Source organism: Schistocerca americana, chromosome 3, assembly GCF_021461395.2.
Source record: "Schistocerca americana isolate TAMUIC-IGC-003095 chromosome 3, iqSchAmer2.1, whole genome shotgun sequence".
Classification (NCBI taxonomy): domain Eukaryota; kingdom Metazoa; phylum Arthropoda; class Insecta; order Orthoptera; family Acrididae; genus Schistocerca; species Schistocerca americana.
This window is the reverse complement of record NC_060121.1, coordinates 161,370,531-161,396,339: the sequence shown is the minus strand read 5'-3', so window position 1 is coordinate 161,396,339 and position 25,809 is coordinate 161,370,531. Positions and strand designations below refer to the sequence as shown.

At 42.0% G+C, this 25,809-nt stretch overlaps 1 protein-coding gene across 1 annotated transcript in view; it reads left to right on the top strand.

Moving 5' to 3' along the window:
• The first annotated feature begins 222 nt into the window (after window positions 1-222).
• The window catches only part of LOC124605753 (alanine aminotransferase 1-like), a 90,172-nt gene continuing 64,585 nt past the window's right edge, over window positions 223-25,809 (top strand). The window contains exons 1-6 of the mRNA XM_047137637.1: window positions 223-960; window positions 16,140-16,229; window positions 16,350-16,458; window positions 16,563-16,693; window positions 16,881-16,994; window positions 17,093-17,222. Coding sequence (XP_046993593.1) covers window positions 661-960; window positions 16,140-16,229; window positions 16,350-16,458; window positions 16,563-16,693; window positions 16,881-16,994; window positions 17,093-17,222 — 874 coding nt within the window. The 5' untranslated portion in view covers window positions 223-660. The remainder of the gene's footprint in view (window positions 961-16,139; window positions 16,230-16,349; window positions 16,459-16,562; window positions 16,694-16,880; window positions 16,995-17,092; window positions 17,223-25,809) is intronic.

The following is a 25,809-nucleotide window of genomic DNA, read 5'->3' as shown; positions in this document are numbered from 1 at the left end:
TAAAAACATATTGCAGCAGGAAATGTACTTTCTCGTACCCTTGTGAAATATGGCTAAACTCTTTTAGGATATAGTACAAACTGTAAAGACACATTGCAAAATTTTCTCATACATTTCATCCATTTCCGAAATGTCTGAACTGCCGACTTCTGAATTACCGACTTCTTCTGCTTCATAGCACACGCGGAAGTCTTAAGTTTATTCTGTGATTTTATTTCAGTGGTGTTCGCAGTATAGTATTGTGTAGGGCAGGAGATGGCACATTGCCAGAAAGGTTATCAAGTGCGGACTTTGACATGTCCAGATGTGTCCTCAGACATAAATTTGGGAATGTGATTCTTGCACTGTTTTTACGGGTGTAAGATCAATTACCTGTAATATGGGTGAAGTGACATCTCGAAAAAGTATACCCGCGCATTAATGGTGATTGACGATAGATTGCAGTGCTTGCTTATCTGTATTTTGTATTTAAGTGATCCAACAGTAATCAGTAAATTTCCCAATATTTCAGACTGATTTATCTGTTGAGTGACGTGATCCCTTATACGCGCTATACATCCGTTGAGGTTAGGCACGACTTCCTTTCTGCTACATATAGTTATAATTCTTAACTTTGGAGATTGAAATTAGTAACATTGCGTTAAAATTATAAGCACAACCATGGCTGGAAGCAATCTGTTACTTTCTGTGCGGTACCTTATCGCGCGCAACGTTATCCCACTAAATGAATGTGCAAACAGACCGATCGTACTATTTAGAGATACCGGAGCAATTTCACCTCATTTTCCTCGCACCATGGCGACAGTCAACAGCTTGGGCGGCGACGATTCCAACAAGTGCGCGAAATCTAAACGATGTGTGACGCTAGAAACATTAAATCCATGCATAAAAGAAATGCAATATGCTGTTAGAGGGCCACTTGTTATTCGTGCATCGGAAATCGAAAAGGAATTGGAAAAGGTAAGTTGACAGCTCACATTTAGCTGCTTGGAGTATACATGTATGCTACCTGTGTTCTGTTATTCTCTGTAATCGTCACGGATTTGTAGTGTAGGCTGACTTAACTTCAGTGTGTCGTAAATGACATATAAATGGGAAGGAAGTTACATAGGAATTATGTAAATCATTGCTCACACTGATGTGGGCGTGCCGAAAATGTTACTCCATGTTTAAAGTTAAGAGAGGAAATTTTGCGTAGATACTTATGAGATACGAAGTCCTATTGTAACTTGAAAGTCGTAGTTTTCTGTAATCATGGAGTATCGTGAAATGATAGGGACACAATCGAGGATTGTTTATGTACACAGATGGAATAAGGCAGGTTAAACGTCACCACCAAGTTAATACAAATGTGATGAAGATTAGGAAAAAAATCGCATAGATTTATAGTGGAGTTTTTTTTGGGGTTGCGTAAAATATACTTTTGTTGATAGATTGTGACAAGCCGTGGGCTTCATGTTGCGAGATTTCTTGTGCTGTAGTTGATGTAAATTTTTGTTTTGAAACTAACATATTAAAGAAGAAAACCGCGTACACACATTTCGTCCGTGTTATGAAGTAGCTGTAGGCTGCTAACAGAAGAAACTTTCGTAGCAATTAGATTTTTGGCTTTTAACTCAGCTCTGCTGTACTGAAACATCTTAGCGCATCTTTTTTATACTACGCAGTTTAAGTTAAAAGTAATGTTTAATGTACAGAGCTCATCTATATCTGACTGTAATCCCCCCTTGCTCCTATCTTCTCCTCGCTCCAGGGAACAATATTGCATACCTTCACTTTAAGGAGATATGAAGCCTTTAGAAATGAAAAGTAACCATAATATGTTATATGTCAGTGACTGCCAATATCATTTATTCTGTGTTACACAATTTTTCCATACATAAATTCATTGATATGTTTTAAGAAATAATCATAGAGAGATGGCCTGTATATGAACATAAATTACTGCGAGGTGTAGCAATCTGTGCCATTGTTTTCATGAGACACAGTGAGAATTAATGTTTAGGATTGATCTGTGCAGTTAAAAAAATCTGTGTAGCCATTTAGTGAACTAATGTTGGTCTGTGTCCAATGCCTCCTTGCTAATCACCTCAGAATATTTTGTTGTGCACTGCATTTACTCTGAAAGCAAGAGTTACTGAGTGCCACACCTTGCATTTATCATAGTTGCCGAGCTAATAATGAACTGTTACATCAATTCCAGGGTTTCTTAAAAATTGCAATCTACTTTAAGGAAAGTGGTTTTAAAAAATATAATTCAAAATTCATATAATAAAATTAAAATGCTGCATGGAACAGTTAAGAACCAGAATATTACTTATGGAATGTGACATTTACTTTTTAAAAAGAATGGCAACATAATAATAAATTGGAATTCAGTAATGAACAGATGTATTTATCAACCCTGGCAATAGATAAGAAATGAATACAGTTACAGGGATAAACCAATATGCTACATAAAAGAAGCAGTGAGCACATATCTGCAGATCACAACTGTGTGTTCTCAGTGCTCTGCCCAAGACATTCTTAATGTAGTAAATCTCTCAAAAACGAAAACTGACATATAGTTGTTTATAACTGAAATTACTAAAATCTTTATCACATATGCGCTTCATCATCATGATGGTATGTATCTCTAGGCAAGCTAAAATATGGTATTGTGGGGTCCCTTTACAAGAGAGATAATAAGGCAGATATTAATTATTTCATAGTCTCACAACTGATTCCATCCTTGAGGGCAATAACAAAGATTGTGCCTGCAAGAACAGTAATATACCTACCCTGAAATAAGGTACTTAATAGTATGTCTCAATATGGATTTCAAAAGTGACTCTCAGAATGCTATTTTTCGGTTCACAAATCAAATTGTGCAAAATTTAAATGCCAAAACATCAACTGACTTTTTCAGTGATTTGACAAAAGCAATCAGTTTGGCAGTTCAGTATTTTCCTAGAGCAGCTCAGATGACTTTGTATATGATGATGCTGGTAAAGAGTTTTCATCTTCTCTAACGAAAATAAAGCATCATTTAGGCCTAAGAAATACTAGGAGAGTACACAATGAATCAGCCTCTTCGTTAGGTAGAATATACACCTTAGGTGTATTACAGGGTGTGATATTGGCCATAATCTTGTTTACAGGGTTGTTTTGGCATTCTTATGATTAAATAGCTAAGTAATATTTAACTACAATCCTACTTCATCACCTAAAAGAATGAGGAAGGGGATTGTCAGTTCCTGATTCAAAGAAACGTTCCAGAATTTGCTTGAAATGGTCAGTGGAACTAATCAAAGCTTAGATTGAGAAGGCCAGGTGGGGAATTAAACACCACTACTGATAAACATAGCTACTCAGGATGTAGCACAATTTGAGTTTGCACTATTTTACATAAAAATAATGTACGGTTGTTATGCTTGAAATGGTTAAGTCAAGATTTCTGTTTTCTATAGCCTGCAACATTTGATTCACAGCTAAGGCTGCTCACCAATGCATGACTAGAGCTATTAGTAAGAGGACTGATAATGCAGACTCTGCTTTGATCAGGATGCTCTGCTACACCAAAACATCACTATGAACCTAAGTATACCAGCTACAGTGTGATATTGGACCCATGAAATCTTGGTTCTGGTGTCAGACAGATTTATAGCATAGCCCGTGGTCTAGGTTAGGTTGAATAGTCATAATTGGAGTTGATAAAGCCAAGGAATGAGTGTGAGTGCCAAATATAGTTTCTGGTAATGAATTGACCAGTAAACATTACTTATTGCCCCACCCTCCCTGCCCTGCCCCCCCCCCCCCCCCCCCCCCTTGCATTTGTCAGTGTGGCACAGATGTAAGCATTAGGCTCTGCTATCAATCAGTTTGTTACCAAAACCAGATTGTCACATTCCAAGCTAAGCTAGACCTCAGGCCATGCTACAGATAAGTCTGGCACCACAACCAAAATTTTGAGAGGGGACAGGAATGGGGGAAGGGGGGAATCCAATATGTAACAATATAGTTAAGATATGGGTTATATAGCCCGTTGACCTGATATTTACATCATCATCATATGTAAATGGACTTTTAAATCATAAAAAAACAAATTGTGAAGTGAATTCAGAAAACGTATGTTAGATGAGAGACAAATCTCTCAAGTATTTTTGAGCATACTATGTACATATATCATTAATTTATGATAAAAAATGCGAGAGGGATCCACTACACAACGTTTATCCAAATTCATGAAAGGGGTAGATTACTACTCATCATATAGTGGAGATGTTGAGTTGCAGATAGATACAACAAAAAGACTGTAAAATAAGTAAGCACTTGGCAAAAAAGCCATTTTGGCTGAAAGCTTACCTGTTTGACAGTCTTTCTGTTGTGCCTATTTCCAACTCAATATTTTTGCTATAAGGTAAATAACAATCTATCCTTTGACATTATTCCAGCCTGGATTTTCCATAGCTCGATTTTTATCCAAATTTCTTAAAAATTTTTGTCGTGATACTGGTACACTACCTCTTGTTTTGTACTTCCCATCTACATAATTTACAAATTCTATCTGTAATATTGTGTAACATTTTAAATGAAAATTTTTATTCTAAATCTTAACATTGCCATTAGATTTCTCCTTTCATTCTCTCACACCTAGTGTTCCATAAATCCTAATATGAAGTTTGTGTGTTTCATGCTGAACTTATGAGCATAACTGATTTTTTGGGAAGAACCATAAAAGATTTATATAAGAGTAATATTACTTGAAACCTGAAATATCTTAATTGTTCGTCCAATCTTCAATAGTCGTCATGACCGACGATTTCATTTTTGTGCCTAAAACAAACTGTGAATGATTTGAAAGTCTCCATTTCTCCAGCACATTATAGTCTTTGACAACAGGAGATTTCAAGTAAAAACTAGAAGTTCTTGTTGTCTCTGTTAAAATTGTTGTCTTATCCTGCAAAGACGTCATTCATGTGTCTCGTTCGTCTGCAGCTTTGATAGTAGTGTTTGTCATTGAAATCTTGATTTATACTGTGGCATTTATTTACTTTCATTTAGGTTTGTATATTTATTCTTTTGTGTATCTATCCATTCATTCATAGATAACATGAACTGTATGAATGTTGCCAAGCCAAATGCATGTAATGTAGAAAGTTAGATACATAGCAACATACATTGTTGGTTTTACTTGTGCAGCATGTTTCCCTATTTTGTTAAATAAAGGTATCGTAGGACACTGTGTAATTATAGCAGTTAATCATTAGCATTGTTATCAGTGTAATTTATATTTTGTTTCAGGTAATACATGATAGTATCAAAAAGCTTTTCTGATGGATAAGTTTTTAGGATATGCCTGAAGGCATGTATTTTAAAAATAGTCTTTCATCCCTTGTGGAACTTTGTTCTGTGATTTTATACAGCACTTTTTTCCGTTGAGATGTATGGTAAGGCGGCTGGATCAGTTTGGTTCCATGTCCATGTAGAGATCTCTTTGTTGGGTATTCATAAATGTCTTTCTGTATGTAAACCAGTACTAGTAAAATCTATTCATGGAAAAACTGTCAGTATTACCATAGACTCGATCAATCAGAGCAGACAGTTCTCCTGCCACTACATGTTATAATCAGTATACGCCTTTTTTCCTTAAAAGATTGTTTGTATATTATATTTACTTGTTCCCTAGACAGATGTGCCATAACTAATTATGGACGGACATAAACAAACTATGTTGTTCTACTCCATGAGCTGCTACACACTGAAGTCATTATTTGAAGTGCATAGCATGGTAAAACTATTCACTATCAAAGACAGTAAGGTGCTTAGTCCCCTTCATCTGTAAATCACCATTTATCTCTGGAAGTTGATTCTGCAATTTCATCTTTATCTTGCAGAATGTGGTTACTGAGTGACTGCCTGCCTATATGAAAACGAATACTGTTGTTTTTTTCTTTTTTTTTCAGGAAGACTTTTGTTCTTTTCTATACACCTGCAAACATATAAAAGTTTTTCTTCAGCTTTATCCCTCATTATACTTGGTGATCTGTAATTGAGTAGATTGCTATTGTCAGCGACAGACGGAACCGTTCCATCGTGTTTGATTCTGCGGGCAAAATCATAAATATATTTTAAGAACAGTGTTGGGCCCAGCACGTTTCCTTGAGGGACTATGCCCCATCATTCGCAAACCAGCTTTGGAATGGTTTACATTCAAAATCTGACACGCCCAGTGCTCGTGCTGGAATCGTTGACTCTCAGAAAGGTAGCTACAAATCTGTACCAATTGACGTTTTCAATCATTTGTTCGTCATTATCTATTTATGCTTTAAGGTATTATACACTTCATTTTTTTAGGACTTACATTTTTTTGTCTGCATCTTGAACAAAATTTTTTGCTATTTGTGTTTTGTCAGTGAACTAATTTTCCCAGCAAGAAACTGTGCAGTACCCTCATACTAAGAAAAACTTTGGCATATGGTCTGACTTATCTAATGTCTTTCACAGTGACAGCTTCTGCTAGGGAATGTAGGTTTCATTTGCTTTGTGTAGATTGTCTTACATGGGATTTGTTGTTAATTTATTTATTCATTCCTCCAAGTTACATTTAGCTGTGACACAGGATTTGTTATATAATACAACAAAAATAAAAGGCTGCCCACTGGTGACTGTGTGAACACATGTCTCCTTCTCCTCCCTGTACACAGTGCTTGCAAAAGCATTAAATTGTGCTCACACATTGTAATGTGACAAATTGTTGTTGCTGCACTTCTTTTATTAAATAAGCTTTAATTTTGTAGTACACATTACTTATGAAATATGTTTAAACTGCATTTTAAATAGATATATTTTAGTAATCTTTTTCCTCTCCTTGGACAAATTATTACGCACTTCAGTTTGTTAATGTTTTATTTTTTCCCCTTGGTAAATGTTAATCCAGACTGGCTTTTGTTCTATAATTAGCTTTAGAACTATCAGTAAAATACTGACTAATGGCTGCCTTCTCTAAGCACGGAACACAAACTCTACTCAATGACAATAAATAACCACTTGACAAATATTACTGAAGCTGTAATTTGTGAACAACATAAATGGATTCACCTCAGGTTGTTCATGCACTGTATATCTTTTTTACTGGGAACATTATAGAAAAACAGACAGAATTTAATATATAGAGACCTGTATGACCTTTTTCAACCTTGAGGAGGGTTTTGACCATGTGAGCTGTGATAGCCCTGCAAGATTGTCTGAATGTTGCTATTCTTATCTCCCAATAGAGATAATGAAAAGTCTCTACAAAACTACACACATTGTAATAAATACAAGTGGGAATCAAGTGGAAGAAATAATTATTAACAAAGTTATATGACAAAGATTTAGACGGTAGTATTGGCTGAATAGGAAGAGAGATATTGGAAGACGTGAGAAAAGATGGAAATGCTTTTGTTTGCAACTTGGGAACAGCTAGTAGCCTGATCCTTGAAATGGAAGTCGTGCTGACTTAACTAATAGTTTTTCATGGTACGCACAACAGATTAACAGATGTACTCATTTCGCACAGGAAGGATACCCAGAATATTAAACAGATCCTTGCGTGAACCCTGTCTATTTTTAGATGTCATTCTTGTGCCTCTTTTCAGTATCCTTATTTTGTGCCTTTGATCGCCAGAAAAGAATCCCATAGCCCATAGTTAAGAAAGGAGCGAACGAAGCAATAATATGTTCACACACACACACACACACACACACACACACACACACACACACACACACACACACACACACACACCAGGGAGCTCACTGCTCTTTGGTGAGTAAATGCTTGGCGACCACAGGTCCCCAGCTCTTCACAGCACTGCTTCTCTTTCAGTGCTGCGTTTGTCTCCTCATCTTCCGTCCTTTTCCCCTCTCTTGGGGAGATGTCTCCTGCCTCCATGGGCTCTTGAAGTTCATTTGCGTTGGTTTACTTGTACGTCTCTTCTCTGTTGTACTGCTCTTTCCTTATACTGTCCTTTCCCTGTATCGCTCTTTCCCTGCACTGCTCTTTTCCCGTGTCGCTCGCTCCCTGCACTGCTCTTTTCCCGTGTCGCTCGCTCCCTGCACTGCTCTTTTCCCGTGTCGCTCGCTCCCTGCACTGCTCTTTTCCCGTGTCGCTCGCTCCCTGCACTGCTCTTTTCCCGTGTCGCTCGCTCCCTGCACTGCTCTTTTCCCGTGTCGCTCGCTCCCTGCACTGCTCTTTTCCCGTGTCGCTCGCTCCCTGCACTGCTCTTTTCCCGTGGCGCTCGCTCCCTGCACTGCTCTTTTCCCGTGGCGCTCGCTCCCTGCACTGCTCTTTTCCCGTGGCGCTCGCTCCCTGCACTGCTCTTTTCCCGTGGCGCTCGCTCCCTGCACTGCTCTTTTCCCGTGGCGCTCGCTCCCTGCACTGCTCTTTTCCCGTGGCGCTCGCTCCCTGCACTGCTCTTTTCCCGTGGCGCTCGCTCCCTGCACTGCTCTTTTCCCGTGGCGCTCGCTCCCTGCACTGCTCTTTTCCCGTGGCGCTCGCTCCCTGCACTGCTCTTTTCCCGTGGCGCTCGCTCCCTGCACTGCTCTTTTCCCGTGTCGCTCGCTCCCTGCACTGCTCTTTTCCCGTGTCGCTCGCTCCCTGCACTGCTCTTTTCCCGTGTCGCTCGCTCCCTGCACTGCTCTTTTCCCGTGGCGCTCGCTCCCTGCACTGCTCTTTTCCCGTGGCGCTCGCTCCCTGCACTGCTCTTTTCCCGTGGCGCTCGCTCCCTGCACTGCTCTTTTCCCGTGGCGCTCGCTCCCTGCACTGCTCTTTTCCCGTGGCGCTCGCTCCCTGCACTGCTCTTTTCCCGTGGCGCTCGCTCCCTGCACTGCTCTTTTCCCGTGGCGCTCGCTCCCTGCACTGCTCTTTTCCCGTGGCGCTCGCTCCCTGCACTGCTCTTTTCCCGTGGCGCTCGCTCCCTGCACTGCTCTTTTCCCGTGGCGCTCGCTCCCTGCACTGCTCTTTTCCCGTGGCGCTCGCTCCCTGCACTGCTCTTTTCCCGTGGCGCTCGCTCCCTGCACTGCTCTTTTCCCGTGGCGCTCGCTCCCCGCACTGCTCTTTTCCCGTGGCGCTCGCTCCCCGCACTGCTCTTTTCCCGTGGCGCCCGCTCCCCGCACTGCCCTTACGCCGGGGCGCCCGCTCCCCGCACTGCCCTTACGCCGGGGCGCCCGCTCCCCGCACTGCCCTTACGCCGGGGCGCCCGCTCCCCGCACTGCCCTTACGCCGGGGCGCCCGCTCCCCGCACTGCCCTTACGCCGGGGCGCCCGCTCCCCGCACTGCCCTTACGCCGGGGCGCCCGCTCCCCGCACTGCCCTTACGCCGGGGGGCCCGCTCCCCGCACTGCCCTTACGCCGGGGGGCCCGCTCCCCGCACTGCCCTTACGCCGGGGCGCCCGCTCCCCGCACTGCCCTTACGCCGGGGCGCCCGCTCCCCGCACTGCCCTTACGCCGGGGCGCCCGCTCCCCGCACTGCCCTTACGCCGGGGCGCCCGCTCCCCGCACTGCCCTTACGCCGGGGCGCCCGCTCCCCGCACTGCCCTTACGCCGGGGCGCCCTTTCCCTGCTGCCTCTTTCCTTGTTCAGTTTTCCTTGTGCTGCTCTCTTTTTCTTCTGCTTTGGTGTTTGAGACTATCCTTTATTGTTTCCATTCCCTGTTATCTTTTCTTCTCCTCCCTGTGTGTGCCTGATAGCCACTCATGCATTTAACACGACTTGGCATGTAGGGCCTGCACGTACCCCCTGATACAAGGCAGGCCCAGGGATGGGTGATTGTCTGAGCTGTTACCTTTCTCCTCTGCTTATTGGTCCCTCCGTCTGTCATTCAGAATGTGTGGCCTAAGGTGTGAACAATCACCTGAGTGAGGGGCCTCCCCTTTGGAGGGCCCCTGCTGGAAGGAGCACGCCATCAGAGACGCTGGCGATCATGTGGGACTTCTTCCCAATGACTGATTTTCCTTCTCTTTCGCAGAGGGTTTCCCATTAAAGTGGAATGAGGCTCCTGCCTCAATGTCTCTAACTGTTGCGCCTCAATACCTTGTAGTCTCACGTTTAGACAAAAACCAGACTTTTGCTTCTGTAAACTCCTTTTGTTATACAAAAAGGCGTAGATGGCATCGCCTGCCCTGTCTCCGCAATGGAAAGCTTCTTTCTGAAATTGATAGTGCTCTCTAGACCCAGAACCTTCTCAAGGCCCGAACCCCCCACAAATTTTATCCTATTAAAGTGTAAGCTCACAGGACACTTAACTCGTCCTGCAATGTTGTCTACACCCGGCTGTTGGATAGCTTGATGGAGGATGAAATAACTAATTATGTATTGGGTCAAGGCGTTACTACTGTTCATAGAGCTGTGAAGAAGGAAGCTGCCGATTTGGTGCCCACTCTCACATTATTCCTGACTTTCAATAGGTTAACACTTCACACCAAGATAAAGGCAGGCTATGAAGTCATCTCTGTGCACCGTTACATTCCCAATCACTTGAGGTGTTATAAATTCCAGCAGTTCAATCATACCAGCATGTCATATAAAAACGCGGCCAAATGTGTCACTTGTAGCAGGGATGCACGGCCGTCTATCTTACGCCATTGGGGATCCGTCTCGCCTCTGGTGCCTTCTGTACTAGCCCAGTTGAGAGTTTCTAGGCAGAAGTCGGTGAACTACCACCGTCATACTGGCACGATATCCTACTCAGTAGGTATGCATGTCGGCTTTCTTCCATGCCAGGCCACCCAACCTTTGACCCTTCTTCTTGATGAAATTCGTGACCGCCAGTATGAGATGTACTTTTCTTCTCTGCGGCCTCCTGGCACCCGCTTTCATCACCTGCTTCAGCAGCTGCAGTTCACACTTCCTGCCACTTTCCAAATGGGGGAGAGCCCTTCACCACCTTGGCTTCAGACACAGGTTGGTGTTTGTTTTGACATCAGCTCATCCCCGAAGGATTCGACTCCCAAGCCGACCTATCGCTGCAAATTTCTCGAACTTTGCTCACAACTTGCCGATCACATATTTTTGTTGCACACTGATGGTTCATGTCCACCTAAGGTGTTGGCTGTGCTTTTGTCGTCGGGGCTGGTAAGTTTCAATACTGGCACCTCAACCAGTGCACAGTTTGTACAGCAGAGCTTTTTGCCCTCTATCGGGCTGTTCACTACGTCCGGAGGCACCAGCTCACTCGCCGTGTGATCCGCTCTGACTCCCTCAGTGCCATTTAGAGTCTAGATGATCCCGATCTAGTCCACCCAATCGTTTGATGGCTCCAGATGTGCCTCCATTTGTTCCTGGATGGGGGGAGCCCAAGTAATATTCATGTAGGTTCCTGGCCATGTTGGTGTGCCTGGGAATGACGCTGCTGATGCTGCAGCCAAGGCCACAGTCCATCTCGGTTGGCCCACCTCTTACTCTGTTACCTTGTAAGATGTTTGTACTTTTCTCTGTTGGTGTATCACTTCACTTTGGCATAACCATTGGTGCTCCCTTCATGGGAACAAACTCAGAAAAGTCAAACCTCTCCCAACAGCCTGGTAGACTTTTTCCCAGCCGTCTCGCCCTGAGGAAGTCATGTTAGCTCGTTTGCGAATAGGGCACTGCCGCTTTAGTCACCGCCACTTGTTGAGAGGCGACCCTGCACCCAGCTGTCCTTTCTGTAGCCAGCAATTAAGTCAAACATTTCTGATCCTCTGCCCCAATTTTAGCCACTTACGTCTCAGGATCAGGTTGCTGCCCACTTTGGCGGACATTTTAGCGGATGAGGTGCGAGCTGTGGCTCGCGTTTTAAGTTTTTTAAATAGCAGTAATATGACACAACAGATTTGATTTCTACCTGGTGACTCCGGTGTCGTGTCAATGTCTTGTAGATACTCTTCTGAACATCTTGATATTTTAGATTTGTTTTTTCTTCCTTTTTGTAATGGACCTCGCAACGGTTTTTTTACCCTTGTGGTCCCAGCATTCTATGGTCCTATACTGGGTGCTTATGACCTTAGATGTTTTGTGCCCTAAAACCACACACACACACACACACACACACACACACACACACACACACACACACACGCACGCACGCAAAATTGCTGCACCATCTGAACCTTTTACTGGTACCTCTGTGAAATAGACTGCAAAACTTAATTTACGATTGGCCATGGGCTGGCAAGTCTTGTGACACTGCATGACCACTTGAACTACCTGGGGTATGTGCTGCGTGGTTAATTACATCAGTGAGTAAATCCATTTTAATTGTACCATTGCTAGTCTTCACTTTCTTTTTCTGCTGATGAATAGAGGGGAGATAGACTGCTTGTATCCCTTGGTATGAGCCCTAGTCTCCCTTATTTTGTCCTTACCAGAGAGAAACAGTTGAGCATTACTGCTGGTTGGGTGGTCTCCATGAAAAATTTGTTCTCTAAACGTACTTCCTACCAAGTTTTTTGAAATTGTTGCGTTATGCTACCTAGTAATTACTGTCTGGCTCATGAAGCATTTATATGCATATGAATTGAAGCAAAAATGTTATGCTTCTGAATTGCATGGGATCATTCTTAAATCTAATTTGGTGGGTATCACACACTCAAGTAGTAATCGAGAAAGTCATGTGTTTTCTGTAATCAGTCACTTTTGCAGGTGTGCTCCACATTCTCAGAAGTCTCCTAATGAACTGTAGTTGGTCATTTCTCTTTGCTACAGCTGACCATAGCTTCTAATTCCATTTCATGTCGTTTTGCAATGTTACATGTAGATATTTCATTAATGTGACTGAGACAAGCATCTTGCTATTAACATTACAGGAATTTTTCTACCACCCATCCACTTTAATAAAGAATCACTCACCTCTAAAGTGAGCTGTCATTGTCCTGTTAGCAATTCCATAAATAATTTGTTCTCCTGTGGTCGCTTCTCGATGACACTTTCCCGTTGACAATGAAGTCACCAACAAACAACCTTATTACCATCCATCCTATCCATGAGATTGTTAATGTTCACAGTTTACTGGAGCAATCGTATCACACGTATATAGAGCAATTCTAATGTTGCTATCATCTACGAACACTCGCCATCCGGAACAGTGTACTGGGCTTTACTACTCAAAAAGTAAGTGTACATACCGTAACATTCATACAATACAGAAATCTGATGCCATATTGTTACAAAATGCACAAAGTAAGGAAGAAAGTAGCTGCTGACAAAACTACTAGAAGATTTGAACAAATAGTTGCTGTATGTCTCCAGAAATGTGTAATATATAATTGTTATGCGATTATATGATTTAACAGATAGCACTAAATTTCCTGTGCTACCGGAAGATATTTTCTGTTGAAGGTGATGTTGATTTCTACTTACAGACTGTTACACACAACTGAATATGTGTGTGTGTGTGTGTGTGTGTGTGTGTGTGTTGCATCTGATGGCCGAAAATTAACCTAGATAAACCAGCAGTTGGCACTTAGAAGTGTTGTTATATGGCTCTCTGTATTTGCACAGATAGCAGCAATGCCCATCAGCATTTCTGAAATACTATCTGCTACCCACAAGCATTAAAGTTCTTGTGTATGTGCTGGTTAATTTGTTAACAAAATATTCCTCCAGCCATCATCACTGATGACGTTGCTTGCAAATCCCCAATGGTGATGTGACATTGTATTCTTTCTTGGTTCTTGTGTGTGGAATTCAAGGCATTCACCATCTGATTTTAGTCAGTCGTTTGTTGATACGTGCCTTGTGGATGTTGTGGTGATGTACACTGGTGTCCAAAATTAAACCAACAAACCGAAATTTTGCAAGGTTGCCTATGTTTTACCACAAAACAGTATAATCAGGTGATAGTAAAGTGCAAACAATATAAAAAAAAATTCAGAACATAAATAACTGCAACATGTGTAACAGTAGACAAAAATGTTCTCATTTTTTCCAACATAACGGACTTACTTACACATTCTGACAACTGGTGAATGCATTCAGTATGGAGTGACAACCTCTGGCAGAAATACAGGCCTAACAAATGGTGGAGCCTGCTCTGAATCATGTCATCAATCATATGCTGAGGCAATAACATCCATTCTTCTTGCAGAGCTGCTAAGTCTTAGAGAGAGGTTGGTGGATGCTGACATGATGCGACCCATGTCCCTAGTGCATCCTAGATGTGCTCTATAAGATTCAGACTGGGAGAGTGAGCAAGCCACACTATGCGTGCTACATCATCCATTTCAAAGAAAACATCAACCACGCTTGCTCAATGAAGTCAAGCATTATCGTCCAGCAGTACGAAGTCTGGGACCTCAGCACCTCGCAACAACTGCACATAAGGTCCCAAGATCTTGTCATGATACTTGACAGCAGTTAAACCTTGTCTGTTTAACTGCACAATTTCGTGAAGAGGTGTTAGTGGTCAACATAATCCATGCCCACACCATTAAGTTTCATCTTCGACATCACTCTCTTTCCACAACGGTTGGGTCCTAGAATCATGTTCCACATTCCATCCAGATGCAAATACAATGAGAATCACTGTCCAGACCAAATCAGAACTCATCTGTGAGAAAACATTGGCCCACTGTTTGACCGTCCAGGTAGCATGTTAACTCTACTCCAGACATTCCCTTCTGTGAAAACACATCAGAGGTACACACACGGCAGGTCTCCAACAATAAAGGCTACTCTGCCGAAGCCTTCTGTACTCCATTTGCCTTGGTACAGCATGTCCCGTGGATGCAGTGAGGTCAGATGCCAGTTGCTTTGCAGTATTACGGGGGTACCATCATGCCCTTACAGCCAAATAACTGTTCTGTCTTTCTGATGTTACATGTGATCAGTCCGGCCTGGTCTTTGGGATATAGTTTCAGTCTTTACAAACTGTTGCCACACCAAAAAACAATAGAACGATTCACGTTAAGCCACAAGCCCGCATCAGTTTTTGACTGTCCTGCTTCCATTCCTCCCATGGCCCTCCACTGCAGAGAGTGTGGTAGACAGTCTTCTCTGTGTCACACTGCACTGTCTGTCACTGTGTACACATCGATTGCGGACGTGGGACTACTCGGCAAACACTATCCCATTTCATAGGTTTCCTGGTGGCATCTTTGGCGTGGTTGTCCATTGACCAGAATGCCAACCAGTTTGCCTGATTATATAACGAATTAGTTGCAGGAAGGGGGAATAATAGTTTGTTGCTTTAATTTGGATTGGACACCAGTCTATTTACCTAGCAATGTTCCTGCCCACCCGGAGCTACAATGACTTAACTATACTTTCTCACGGGAAGTTATGTAGTCTAAGATAAACTGAGTAATCAAACGGACCGCAGCACTGGCTTGTTTGTCTGGATGGTGGTGTGTTTGCAGCAGTTGGCTAATCACGTTGTTGTTTGGTGGATAATGCGTTATGGTGAAAGATGATGGATAATCTGTCATGATGAGGTTTTCACAATAGAAGCCACATGACATTGCTGAGGTGAAAGCTTAGATGTTTAGCAATCTTTCTGTTGTGCCTGTGTGGAACTCATTGTCTTCTCTATACGGTGAGTAGCAATTTAACATTAAAAGATTACAAACATGGACTGTGCACTCAATCAGCAAATATCTGTAGCTTTCTCGATTCCAAAGATCGTAGGCATAACTTTAGATTGGACAGGTCAGATAGCCCAAGTGAGGGTAATAAATAAACAGCCTCAAACCAACTTGTGCTGGAAGAGAATGTTTGAATACATTCCAAAACAAAATTTTCATTGTAACTTCTCTCGCATATTTCTCATACTGCCCTCCTCTTGAAATACAGAAACTTCAGCAACTTGCACTTGTTCCATAGGTTGATACTGTCGCATAATCTGTATGGGATGAAACTGCTTTACAGGAGGACACAATAAAACTACTGATTGTGTTAAAAAGCTTTTGAAAACAATTTTATGGGTGTTCTACTGTGCAATATTCTTATTAACCACCACCTTGTGTGACTATTTCATTTGTTTTATTTTTCATGCTCAAAATTGTAGAATGTTAATAATTTTGTCTGTCTGCCTGAAAGCACAACTACTGTATAAAGACTGTGGGGTGCTTTGCAGTTAAGAATTTTCAAATTGTAAGAAACTTCTGTGTTTGTATTATATCCTCTGTTTGCTTCTGTGTCTCTAGGGTGTAAAGAAACCATTTACTGAAGTTATTAAAGCTAACATTGGTGACTGCCATGCCATGGGACAGGTGCCTATTACATTTATTAGGCAGGTGAGTTTTGTAACTGTGAGTTAATCATAAGAAAATTTTAAAATGAATCACCATGTGCAGTAATACAAGACGTATGGTGTATATATATATGTTGTCCTTTCAGTGAATTATTTATTTCAGGTGCTTTCTCTGGTCTCTTATCCAGTATTATTTGATGATCCTAAGTATCCCAGTGATGTGAAGTGTCGAGCAAAAGAAATTCTGGCTGGTTGCAGAGGTGGCAGTGTTGGTTAGTATTACTTCAAGACTGAATAAATTGGATTGGCTGCTGTAGCCCATGGCATTTTATCCGTTGCAGATTTCTGCTCTTTCTCAACTATTCTCTGTTTAAAGGGTCATATTCTGATTCTCCGGGAATTGAAATTATCAGGAGACATGTAGCTGAATACATAGAGAGGAGAGATGGTATTCCAAGCTGTTGGGAGAATGTTATTTTGTCAGCTGGTGCCTCTGAAGGCATAAAGGTGACTGAACAGCCTATCTTTTTTGTTAAATTGTTTGAATTGTAACAAATTATAAGTGGAGTTCAGTGTTATTGTTGAACACAGTAGTCATAAATTGGCGTACCTTGTTTTACAAATAATTTTTCCCTTAGTTGACAATAGCTAAAGGCAGCAGCAATTTACTTACATGTTTTGAATAATGTTTCAGTCAGTGATGAAGTTATTGATAGCAGAAGTAAATGGGAAGAGACCTGGTGTCATGATTCCAATTCCTCAGTATCCATTGTACTCTGCTACTCTTTCAGAATTTAACATAGCGCAGGTCAGTATAATTAACTTTTCTTTCACATTCTCTGAATGTCAAGTACTTTTTATGACCTATAGCCAGGTTAGTCGTGCGAGTAACTGTAAATATTTCAGGTACCATATTACCTTGATGAAGCCAAGGGCTGGGGCTTAGATGTAACTGAACTGAAACGGTCCATAGCTGAGGCTAAAAAAATGTGTAACCCTCGTGCCATTGTGATCATCAATCCTGGAAATCCAACTGGTAAGACCATTCGAAAATGATACTTTTAGAAATTTTGCAAGCCAGTTTTCATAGATTTACAAATTATAGATATCAGGAAACACTATCACATGGTTAACTTGAAGTGCCTTGACATTTTCATTAAATTAATACCAAATATTCATATTGCACACGTACCTTTTAAGCTAAACCCATGACTCGTCTGTGCAGCCATTGTTATAATATTCAGTTGTGCTGAGGAAGGTATATTGTTGGACAGTAGCATGCGGAACAGACTGGATTTTGGATCAGTGTAACACACAGAATGATGGTGCAGGTAGTAAGTGGATTTTTAAAACATGCTAGAAGTTTGAATGTTTGCATTGTAATGTTTTGTTGAGCTGTAACTGGAATTCTGAGATGTATTGTTCTTTCCATCATGCATCACTGTAGTGTTTCTGTAACATGTCAGTTTCATTTCATTTAAAATTTGATCAGACATCCGGTAGTTCTGATGCTATGGCAAAACTTCTTTTGAGGTCTCAGTTTTCAGTCCTTATCTAATTCTTATTTGATACAAACATGATCTGGCGAGACAGTGTATTTCACAGAAAGAAAAACACTATTGTTAGATTTTATTAACTTGTTTTGGACCACTATAGATAATTAAATATATGTAATTACGCACTGGTTAAATGTTTAGCCTGTTCACAACTACAGAAATTTCAGGGATTTAAAAGGTCAGATGCATGACATTGTGTCCACAGATCAGATACTGAAAATGCCAAATACCAATTGACGGGCAGTGTACAACCACAGTGTTGTTCTGCAGTAGCCTAATGTGGAGTAAACATTCAGATTGCCCTTAGTAACTGCGCCTCCGTTGAAACTGGCTGTTAAAAGTGGTTGTGGAAAGAAGGCTATTGTCAATCTATTCTACACCAAATTTGCAGTTCACACACTTCAGTACATTTAGGCACTGTGTGAACTACTGTTCATTGCCATTTAGTCTCGTTTACTGTAATTGTGGTACAGGTAAACTGACAGCCACATACTGCTCTGATATTCTGAATATAGTTACAGTACAGTAACCTAACATGTATATAATTAACCGCACAATGTATACACAGGGCCTTGGAGGGCCTTAAGATCTTACTTTTTAAAATATCCTGTAATTCTTGACTTGATTTCAAACTCCTTTCCAGCAACCTCCCACTTACCCTTTGACATCCCTCTTGTTGAGTCTGAGCTAATTTTTTTCAGTGTTTTTGTACAATTCAAAATATTTGCAAAATACTGTTAATGCATATGCAGGGCCTCAGAGGGGCCCCCCCCCCCTGCCCCCTCCCTTACAGTTGAACATGTTCTCCATTCCATATCGACTTCTACACTTGTTTACAAGCAGCAATTAATTCAACAATAATTACGGTAGAGGCAGTTATGTTAGCAACAGCGGTAATGCTATTTATAAGAGAAAAAATGAGTCACTTGTATTTGAGAGGTCAGTATATCTTCCAGCATTTTGCAGCCGCATGCTGTATTGTTGCACAGTATCATTGCTCTTTGTTGCTATTGTTACTGTCACAGTTAGTTTAGTTTGTATGTTGCCCCAATGCCAGTATTGTTACCATCTTGAGTTGTTAGTTTTGCATCACCTGTTAGTAGTGACATGCATATTTTTTTTTTGTTTTTTTGTTTTTTTTTTTTTTTTAACAAAGTCAGTATGTACAGTTGCGGCTAATTTCGAAAGTGTTGTCACTCAGTGGCTTGAAGTAGCCGATTCTTGTGAAGAAGTATGTATTTTTAAAGATAGAGATAGTGAAGAATTAAACTTCATACATATTGATGTGAATGTTCTGGAAGAGCACAGTACTTCAGATAATATTAGTTCATTGGAGGCTGAAATTGAAGTTCCACATCAAATACTCGGAGATGCCATCACATACATTATTCGTAATGGAACCATTTAATTTTAGATCCTCCTGCAAGTTCTTGCACACTTCTTCGCATTATCCTAAAGAAGGCAACTGGTCTAGTTTGTGTATTGAAAACCTGTAAACTTAAGGATGTCTGTGACTATCTCATGTCGAAGGAAATACTAGATGAAGTTATAAACTGCACAAATATAAAAGGCAAAAAGTGGTGATTCCTCATGGTAAAACATGGAGAAACATTTCACACGTTAAAATGGACGGTTTTCTTTACTTTTACTGTGTGCTGGGATTGAGAAGAGTTTGGATGTCCCTTTAAGAGGCTTATATTTGAATGGAAAGGCAAATCCTACATATAAAGCCATAATCTGAGTAAACAGATTTGATGATAGGTGCAGCTGTGAAGATCAATCTTTAGATAGCAAACTTACATCGATTCACTATAAATGGGAACTGGTTCTCGACAAATGTAGAAACAGGAGGATTCCTAATTTGTTCACAGTTGCTGAACAGCTATTCCAGTCTGTGAAAGTTCGACTTTCTCCAGGATACATCAAACCCACAAACTATGGCAGAAAGATACTTTAGTAATGTGATGCTGCAGATGGAATTGTGTACGTGGGAAGCTAGCTACATGAAACCGTAAAAAAGAATGTGGATTGAATGTGGTGAAAGATCTTGCTAAAAGTATTGGATCATCCATAAATATTACTGTTGACAACTTTGTCACTAGTATACAGCTGGGAGAAGACATGCTTCAGAAGCAAATTACAATGGTGGGGACAATAAAACAAAATAAACCAGAAATCCCCAATGAAGTGAAATCATCCATTTCAAGAGCAATGAATTCCTCATTATTTGCCTTTATAGGTGATATCACAATGGTGAATTATGTTTCCAAAAAGAGAGAAAGTCAGTAGTTCTCATTAGCACAATGCATCATGACAAAGACATTGATCAAACTCGCTCAAAAAAGATCCAGGTATAATGAAGTTCTATAGCTCCACAGAGGCTGGAGTAGGTAAAATAGACCAGATGGTTTGATATTATACCTGCAAAGAGGCAAACAAGGAGATGGCCATTTGCATTCTGGATGAAGATAATGAACGTTGTAGCAATGAACAGTGAAATTTTATTTTCTGTCCAACACACACACACACACACACACACACACACACACACACACACACACAAGTGATTCAGTAGAGAAAATAGTAAGATCGCTAATGCACTAATGGAGCTTCAAATTGAGATCCCTAGTCTCCCACAGAGCAAACCATGTAAAATCCTGGATCGAATGTAACAATGTTATAAAAGGAGAGTTGCTACTCACCTTATAGGGGAGATGCTGAGTTGTGCATAGGCACAAAAAAACTGTCAGAAAGTGAGATTTTGGCTATAAAGGCCTTGATGGGAAAATAGACAACCTACACGCACACTCACGCCAATGCAACTCTTGCACGCATGAAGAGTCTGGCTGCTGAGGCCACTGGCCTCAGCAACCATAGATTGCAATCATATGTGAGAGTTGTGTTTGCGTAGGAAAAGCACCTTGATATGTATGAAGTGTAAAAACATTGTGGCATTCTTTTTACTTCTTGGTTTGGAAAAACATTGTAAACTTACAGAAATGCAAGATTTTGTGAAAATTTTATAATTACTGTATGTCAGAATACGGCTTACGATTCCTATTTTTGTGAAAAACGAGGATGTTGTAACTAAAGGAACTGAACTTCGTAACTCTTGTAACATGTAGAACAGCAACTTATAAGTGCATTATTGTACACTGTCCCACCGCATTAAGGTGACCATCACCAATATTAGACATCAGCGTACAATGACCCCCCCACACACAGTAGGTGACAGCACTAGCAGTGGAGGGTATATAAAGTGTGTTGTTGAAGGGGGGATGCGGAAAACAGTGCAGTCGTTGTCATAATACAGAAATGAAGTGATTTATCTGATATCCGGAAGGGCATCATCATTGGCTTTTGGGGCAAGGGTAGAACGATTTCCAAAACGAGTAAATTTGTAAACTTTTTGTATGATGCTGTGATTGAAGTATACTGTGCATGGGAAAAGGGTGCTATCCAAAACTGGCACCAAGGCAGCTATAGTACACCATGGGCCATAGATGACGGGGGTAACAGCTGCATACATGTGTATGGGGGAATAGATATGCAGCTGTTGAGCAGCTGACATCTCACATGAACCAAGCAGCAATCAACAGCGTTTCCTCGACAACCATTCAGTTAATGTTGCTGTTTATGGACCTCTGCAGCTGGTGCCTGGTTCAGACACCCATACAACTGCTCTACAATGGTGACAAAGGTGGAATTTGCATGTCAATAACACAATTAGATGTCTATTGACTTTTCAGGTTAATCACATTTTATGCTGCATGTGAAAGGTGGCCATTGGCCTGTATAACATGAAACATCTGAAAGCAGACATCCTGCAACAGGCTGAAGGAGGTATCGTTGTTGTTGTTGTTGTTGTTGTTGCTGCTGCTGCTGCTGCTGCTGCTGCTGCTGCTGTTGTTTGGCCTAGACATGCTCTATGACCTCATTCCATTCGTCCCACACCAATAATTTATAAACCTTCTTGCATGTTGGTTTTCCCCCTGCTGCTTCATCCCACTGGGTTTGGCACCATGCAAAAAAACGCGACTGTCCCATTTGGGTCATTTATTTTAATGAATTTCATGATTTCAAGATCTTCATACAATCTGTAAAGTTCAAAATTATATCGTGTACACCACCCTCCATCTTCATGTCACCTCATAGATATTGATTAACGTATATTGTTCAAAACATCCAATTAGTTTTTAACACTGTTGTCACTGTCCATCTTTCTGAGCCATATGTTAATACTGGATGTATTAAAATTTTAAAACAAATACTAACAAAGAGATAGAGGGGCTGGCCAGCACTTACCTCAGCTCAGTACAGCCGATAGATACACAAAAACAAAACCGAAAATTTACGTTCCTGGCTTTCAGAACAAATGTTCCTTCATCAGGGAGGAGAGAGGGGAAAGAAAGGGAAGAAGGGAAAGTAGATTCAGTTACTCACAACCCAGGTTATGAAGCAACAGGGAAAGGAAAACGGGGAGGGTAGCAAGGATGGAGGCTTGGTTGTCAGAGGGAAGCCAAAGATATTCTACGGTAAGTACTGTGCCAGCTTCAAACCAAAGAGGATGCACACAGAAGTAAAGAGGTATATAGTATAAAGATAAACACAACTATGTAGGATGAAAAGATGCGTGAATGGCTAAAGAGGAAAGGGAAAGAGAAGACTGAAGATTAAATGGGAGTGAGGTGGTTTAATGTAGGTTCAGTCCAGGGGGATGGCAGGATGAAAGGATGTGTTGGAGTGCAAGTTCCCATCTCCGCAGTTCAGAGGGACTGGTGTTGGGTGGGAGAAGCCAAATGGCACATACAGTGTAGCAGGTTCCTAGGTCCCTAGAATTATGCTGGAGGGCATGCTCCGCTACTGGGTATTGGACATCTCCTAGGCAGACAGTTCGTCTGTGTCCGTTCATGCGCTCAGCCAGTTTAGTTGTTGTCATACCGATGTAAAAGGCTGTGCAGTGCAGACATGTCAGTTGATAAATGACTTGTAGTTTCACACGTGGCCCTGCCTTGAATTGTGTATGTTTTACCAGCAGTGGGGCTGGAGTAGGTGTTTGTGAGGGGGATGCATGGGGTAGGTTTTGCAGCGGGGTCGGTTACAGGGGTAGGAACCGCTGGGTAGAGAAGATAGTCTGGGAATATTGTAGGGTTTAACAAGGATGTTACGGATGTTAGGGGGCGACGAAAGGCAACTCTGGGTGGTGTGGGAGAATTTTGTCAAGAGGCGATCTCATTTCAGGGGTTGACTTAAGAAAGTCATGTCCCTGGCGGAGTAATTTGTTGATGTTTTCGAGGCCAGGATAATATTGGGTGACAAGGGGGATGATTCTGTGTGGTCTGGGGATAGGAACATTGTTGTTGGACGGGGAGGAATGTATTGCTCAGGAGATCTGTTTGTGGACAAGGTCTGCAGGATAGTTGCGGGAGAGGAAAGCGCTGGTTAGATTATTGGTGTAATTGTTGAGGGATTCGTCACTGGAGCAGATACATTTGCCACGAATACCTAGGCTGTAGGGAAGGGAGCGTTTGATGTGGAATGGATGGCAGCTATCAGAGTGAAGGTACTGATGTTTGTTTGTGGGTTTGATATGGACAGAGGTGTGGATGTGAGCTTCAACAAGATGAAGGTCAACATCCAGGAAGGTGGCTTGGGTTTTGGAGAAGGACCAGGTGAAATTCAAATTCGAAAAGGATTTGAGGTTATGGAGGAAATTAAGGAGTGTTTCTTCACCATGAGTCCAGACCACAAAAAGTCATCTATAAACCTATACCAGGCCAGGGGAAGCAGCTGTTGGGTCTTCAGGAAAGCCTCCTCCATGCGGCCCATGAAGAGGTTGGCATAGGACGGAGCCATCCTGGTTCCCATGGCCGTTCCCCTGATTTGTTTGTAGGTCTGGCCTTCAAAAGTGAAGTAATTATGGGTGAGGATGAAGTTGGTAAGTGTGATAAGGAACGAGGTTTTTGGAAGATCTTCGGGTGGGCGTTGGGAGAGGTAGTGCTCAAGGGCAGAGAGACCATGGGTATGTGGGATGTTTGTGTAAAGGGATGTAGCATCTATGGTAACAAGAAAGGTTTCGGGTGGGAGAGGAGTGGGAATGGATTTGAGGCGTTCTAGGAAGTGGTTTGTGTCTTTGATGTAGGATGGGAGTCTGCGGGTGATAGGTTGGAGGTGGTGGTCTACCAGAGCTGAGATACGTTCTGTTGGGGCTTTGAAGCCTGCTACAATGGGATGGCCAGGATGGTTCTGTTTGTGGATTTTGTGTAATGTAGAAGGTAGGGGTACGTGGCTCAGGTGGAGTGAATAAGTCTATGGAAGCCGTTGTGGGGCCTTGTGAGGGACCTTGGATTTTTAGAATTTTCTGCAGCTCAGTCTGGATGGAGGGAATGGGATCCTGGGTAACAGCTTTGTAGGTTGAGGTGTCGGAGAGTTGACGCAGTCCTTCTGCCACATACTCCACACGGTCAAGTACGACAGTTGTGGCGCCTTTATCCGCCGGGAAGATGACAATAGAGCGGTCTATTTTCAGCTCCTTAATGGTACGGGATTCAGCTGGGGTGATGTTGGAGGTTGTCGGGATGTTCTTCAAGAAGGACAGGGAGGCAACACCGGATGTGAGGAATTCCTGAAATGTCTGCAAGGGATGGTTTTGGGGGAGGGGAGGAGGATCCCTTTGAGAAGGCGGTCGGAACTGTTCTAAACAGGGTTCAACACTGGGTCTAGTATTTGGGGGCTGTGTTTGGGTAGTGAAGTGATATTTCCAGTTGAGATTCCGGGTGAATGAGAGGAGATCTTTAACCAGGGCAGTGTGGTTGAATTTAGGCGTGGGGCTAAAGGTTAAGCCTTTTGATAGAACAGATGTCTCTGGAGGAGAGAGGGATCTGGATGAGAGGTTTAGAACTGAATTGGGACTGGTGATATGTGGCATTTGACTGTGGTTATAGTTGAGATTTGGTCTGGGTGGGGTATGTGTTGGGATGGGGAGATTGAGTAGGGTGGCTAGGCTAGGTTTGTTGGCTATGAGGGGTGTTTGTTGAAGGTTCTGTTGTGGTTGGTGGTTGTGAGGGATAGGGATAGGGACCCCACTTCTTACGTGTTGCACTAGCACTGTGGATAGTTTTTTCAGGTGGTGTGTGGCACGTAACTCAAGTTTGCAGCTGGCTTCTAGGATGATGTTCCTGAGTGTGTTCTCCAAGCAAAGGTTTGAGAGGTGGAGGACTTTGAGGAGAGATAGGAGCTGTTGGGAGTGGTGGTTACATGAAGTAGTGTAGAGATTCAGGACAAGTTGGGTAAGGGCTAAGGATTGAAGGTTCTGGAAGTCCAGGAGAGACTGGTGGAAGGAGGAATTGCAACCAGAGATGGGAACTTTTGAGGTAAGTCCTTTAGGGGTAATTCCAAAGGTTAAGCAGGACCAGAGGAAAAGTATGTGGGATTGCAGTTTGGCTAAGGTGAATGCATGTTTCCGGAATGAATGTAAATAATGTGGTATAGGATTAGGGTACATAGTGGGTAACTGGTGGGTAGGGAAATTAAATAACTAAAGTAAAAATAGTAATCATAAGAAGGAATAAAACACGGAGGGAAGGACGAGAAAGAAAGCAATTGTGTTGGTAATGTTCAATACCAAAGGAAGACCACTAAATAAGAAAAATACGGAAAAAGTTGACCAGACCAAGCAAGTATGTCCAGATCAGGGGAAAAGAACACATTTTGCTAAAAAAGAGAGATCGCGCGTGCCGCGGAAATGTCCCAAAAAAAAATTTTACTGTGGCAGAGAAAGATAGCCAGGGGCACAAAAATATCGCCAGCAACACGAAATCGATGGAAATGGATGATACTGGTAGATGTGGAAGAGATTGTTGGCAGTGATTGTTGGCTGGAAATCGGCAAATAACGAACGTTAAAACTATGGAATGTTAAATAAATAAATCAATAAACAAAAAAAGAGATGTGGACTATAAACGGAACAAGATAATTGGAGGAAGATGAAACTAGCACAGTTGGTGACGAAAATATTTATTTACGTATATATAAAACACTGAAGAAGAGAAAGTGTTAAGATGACAG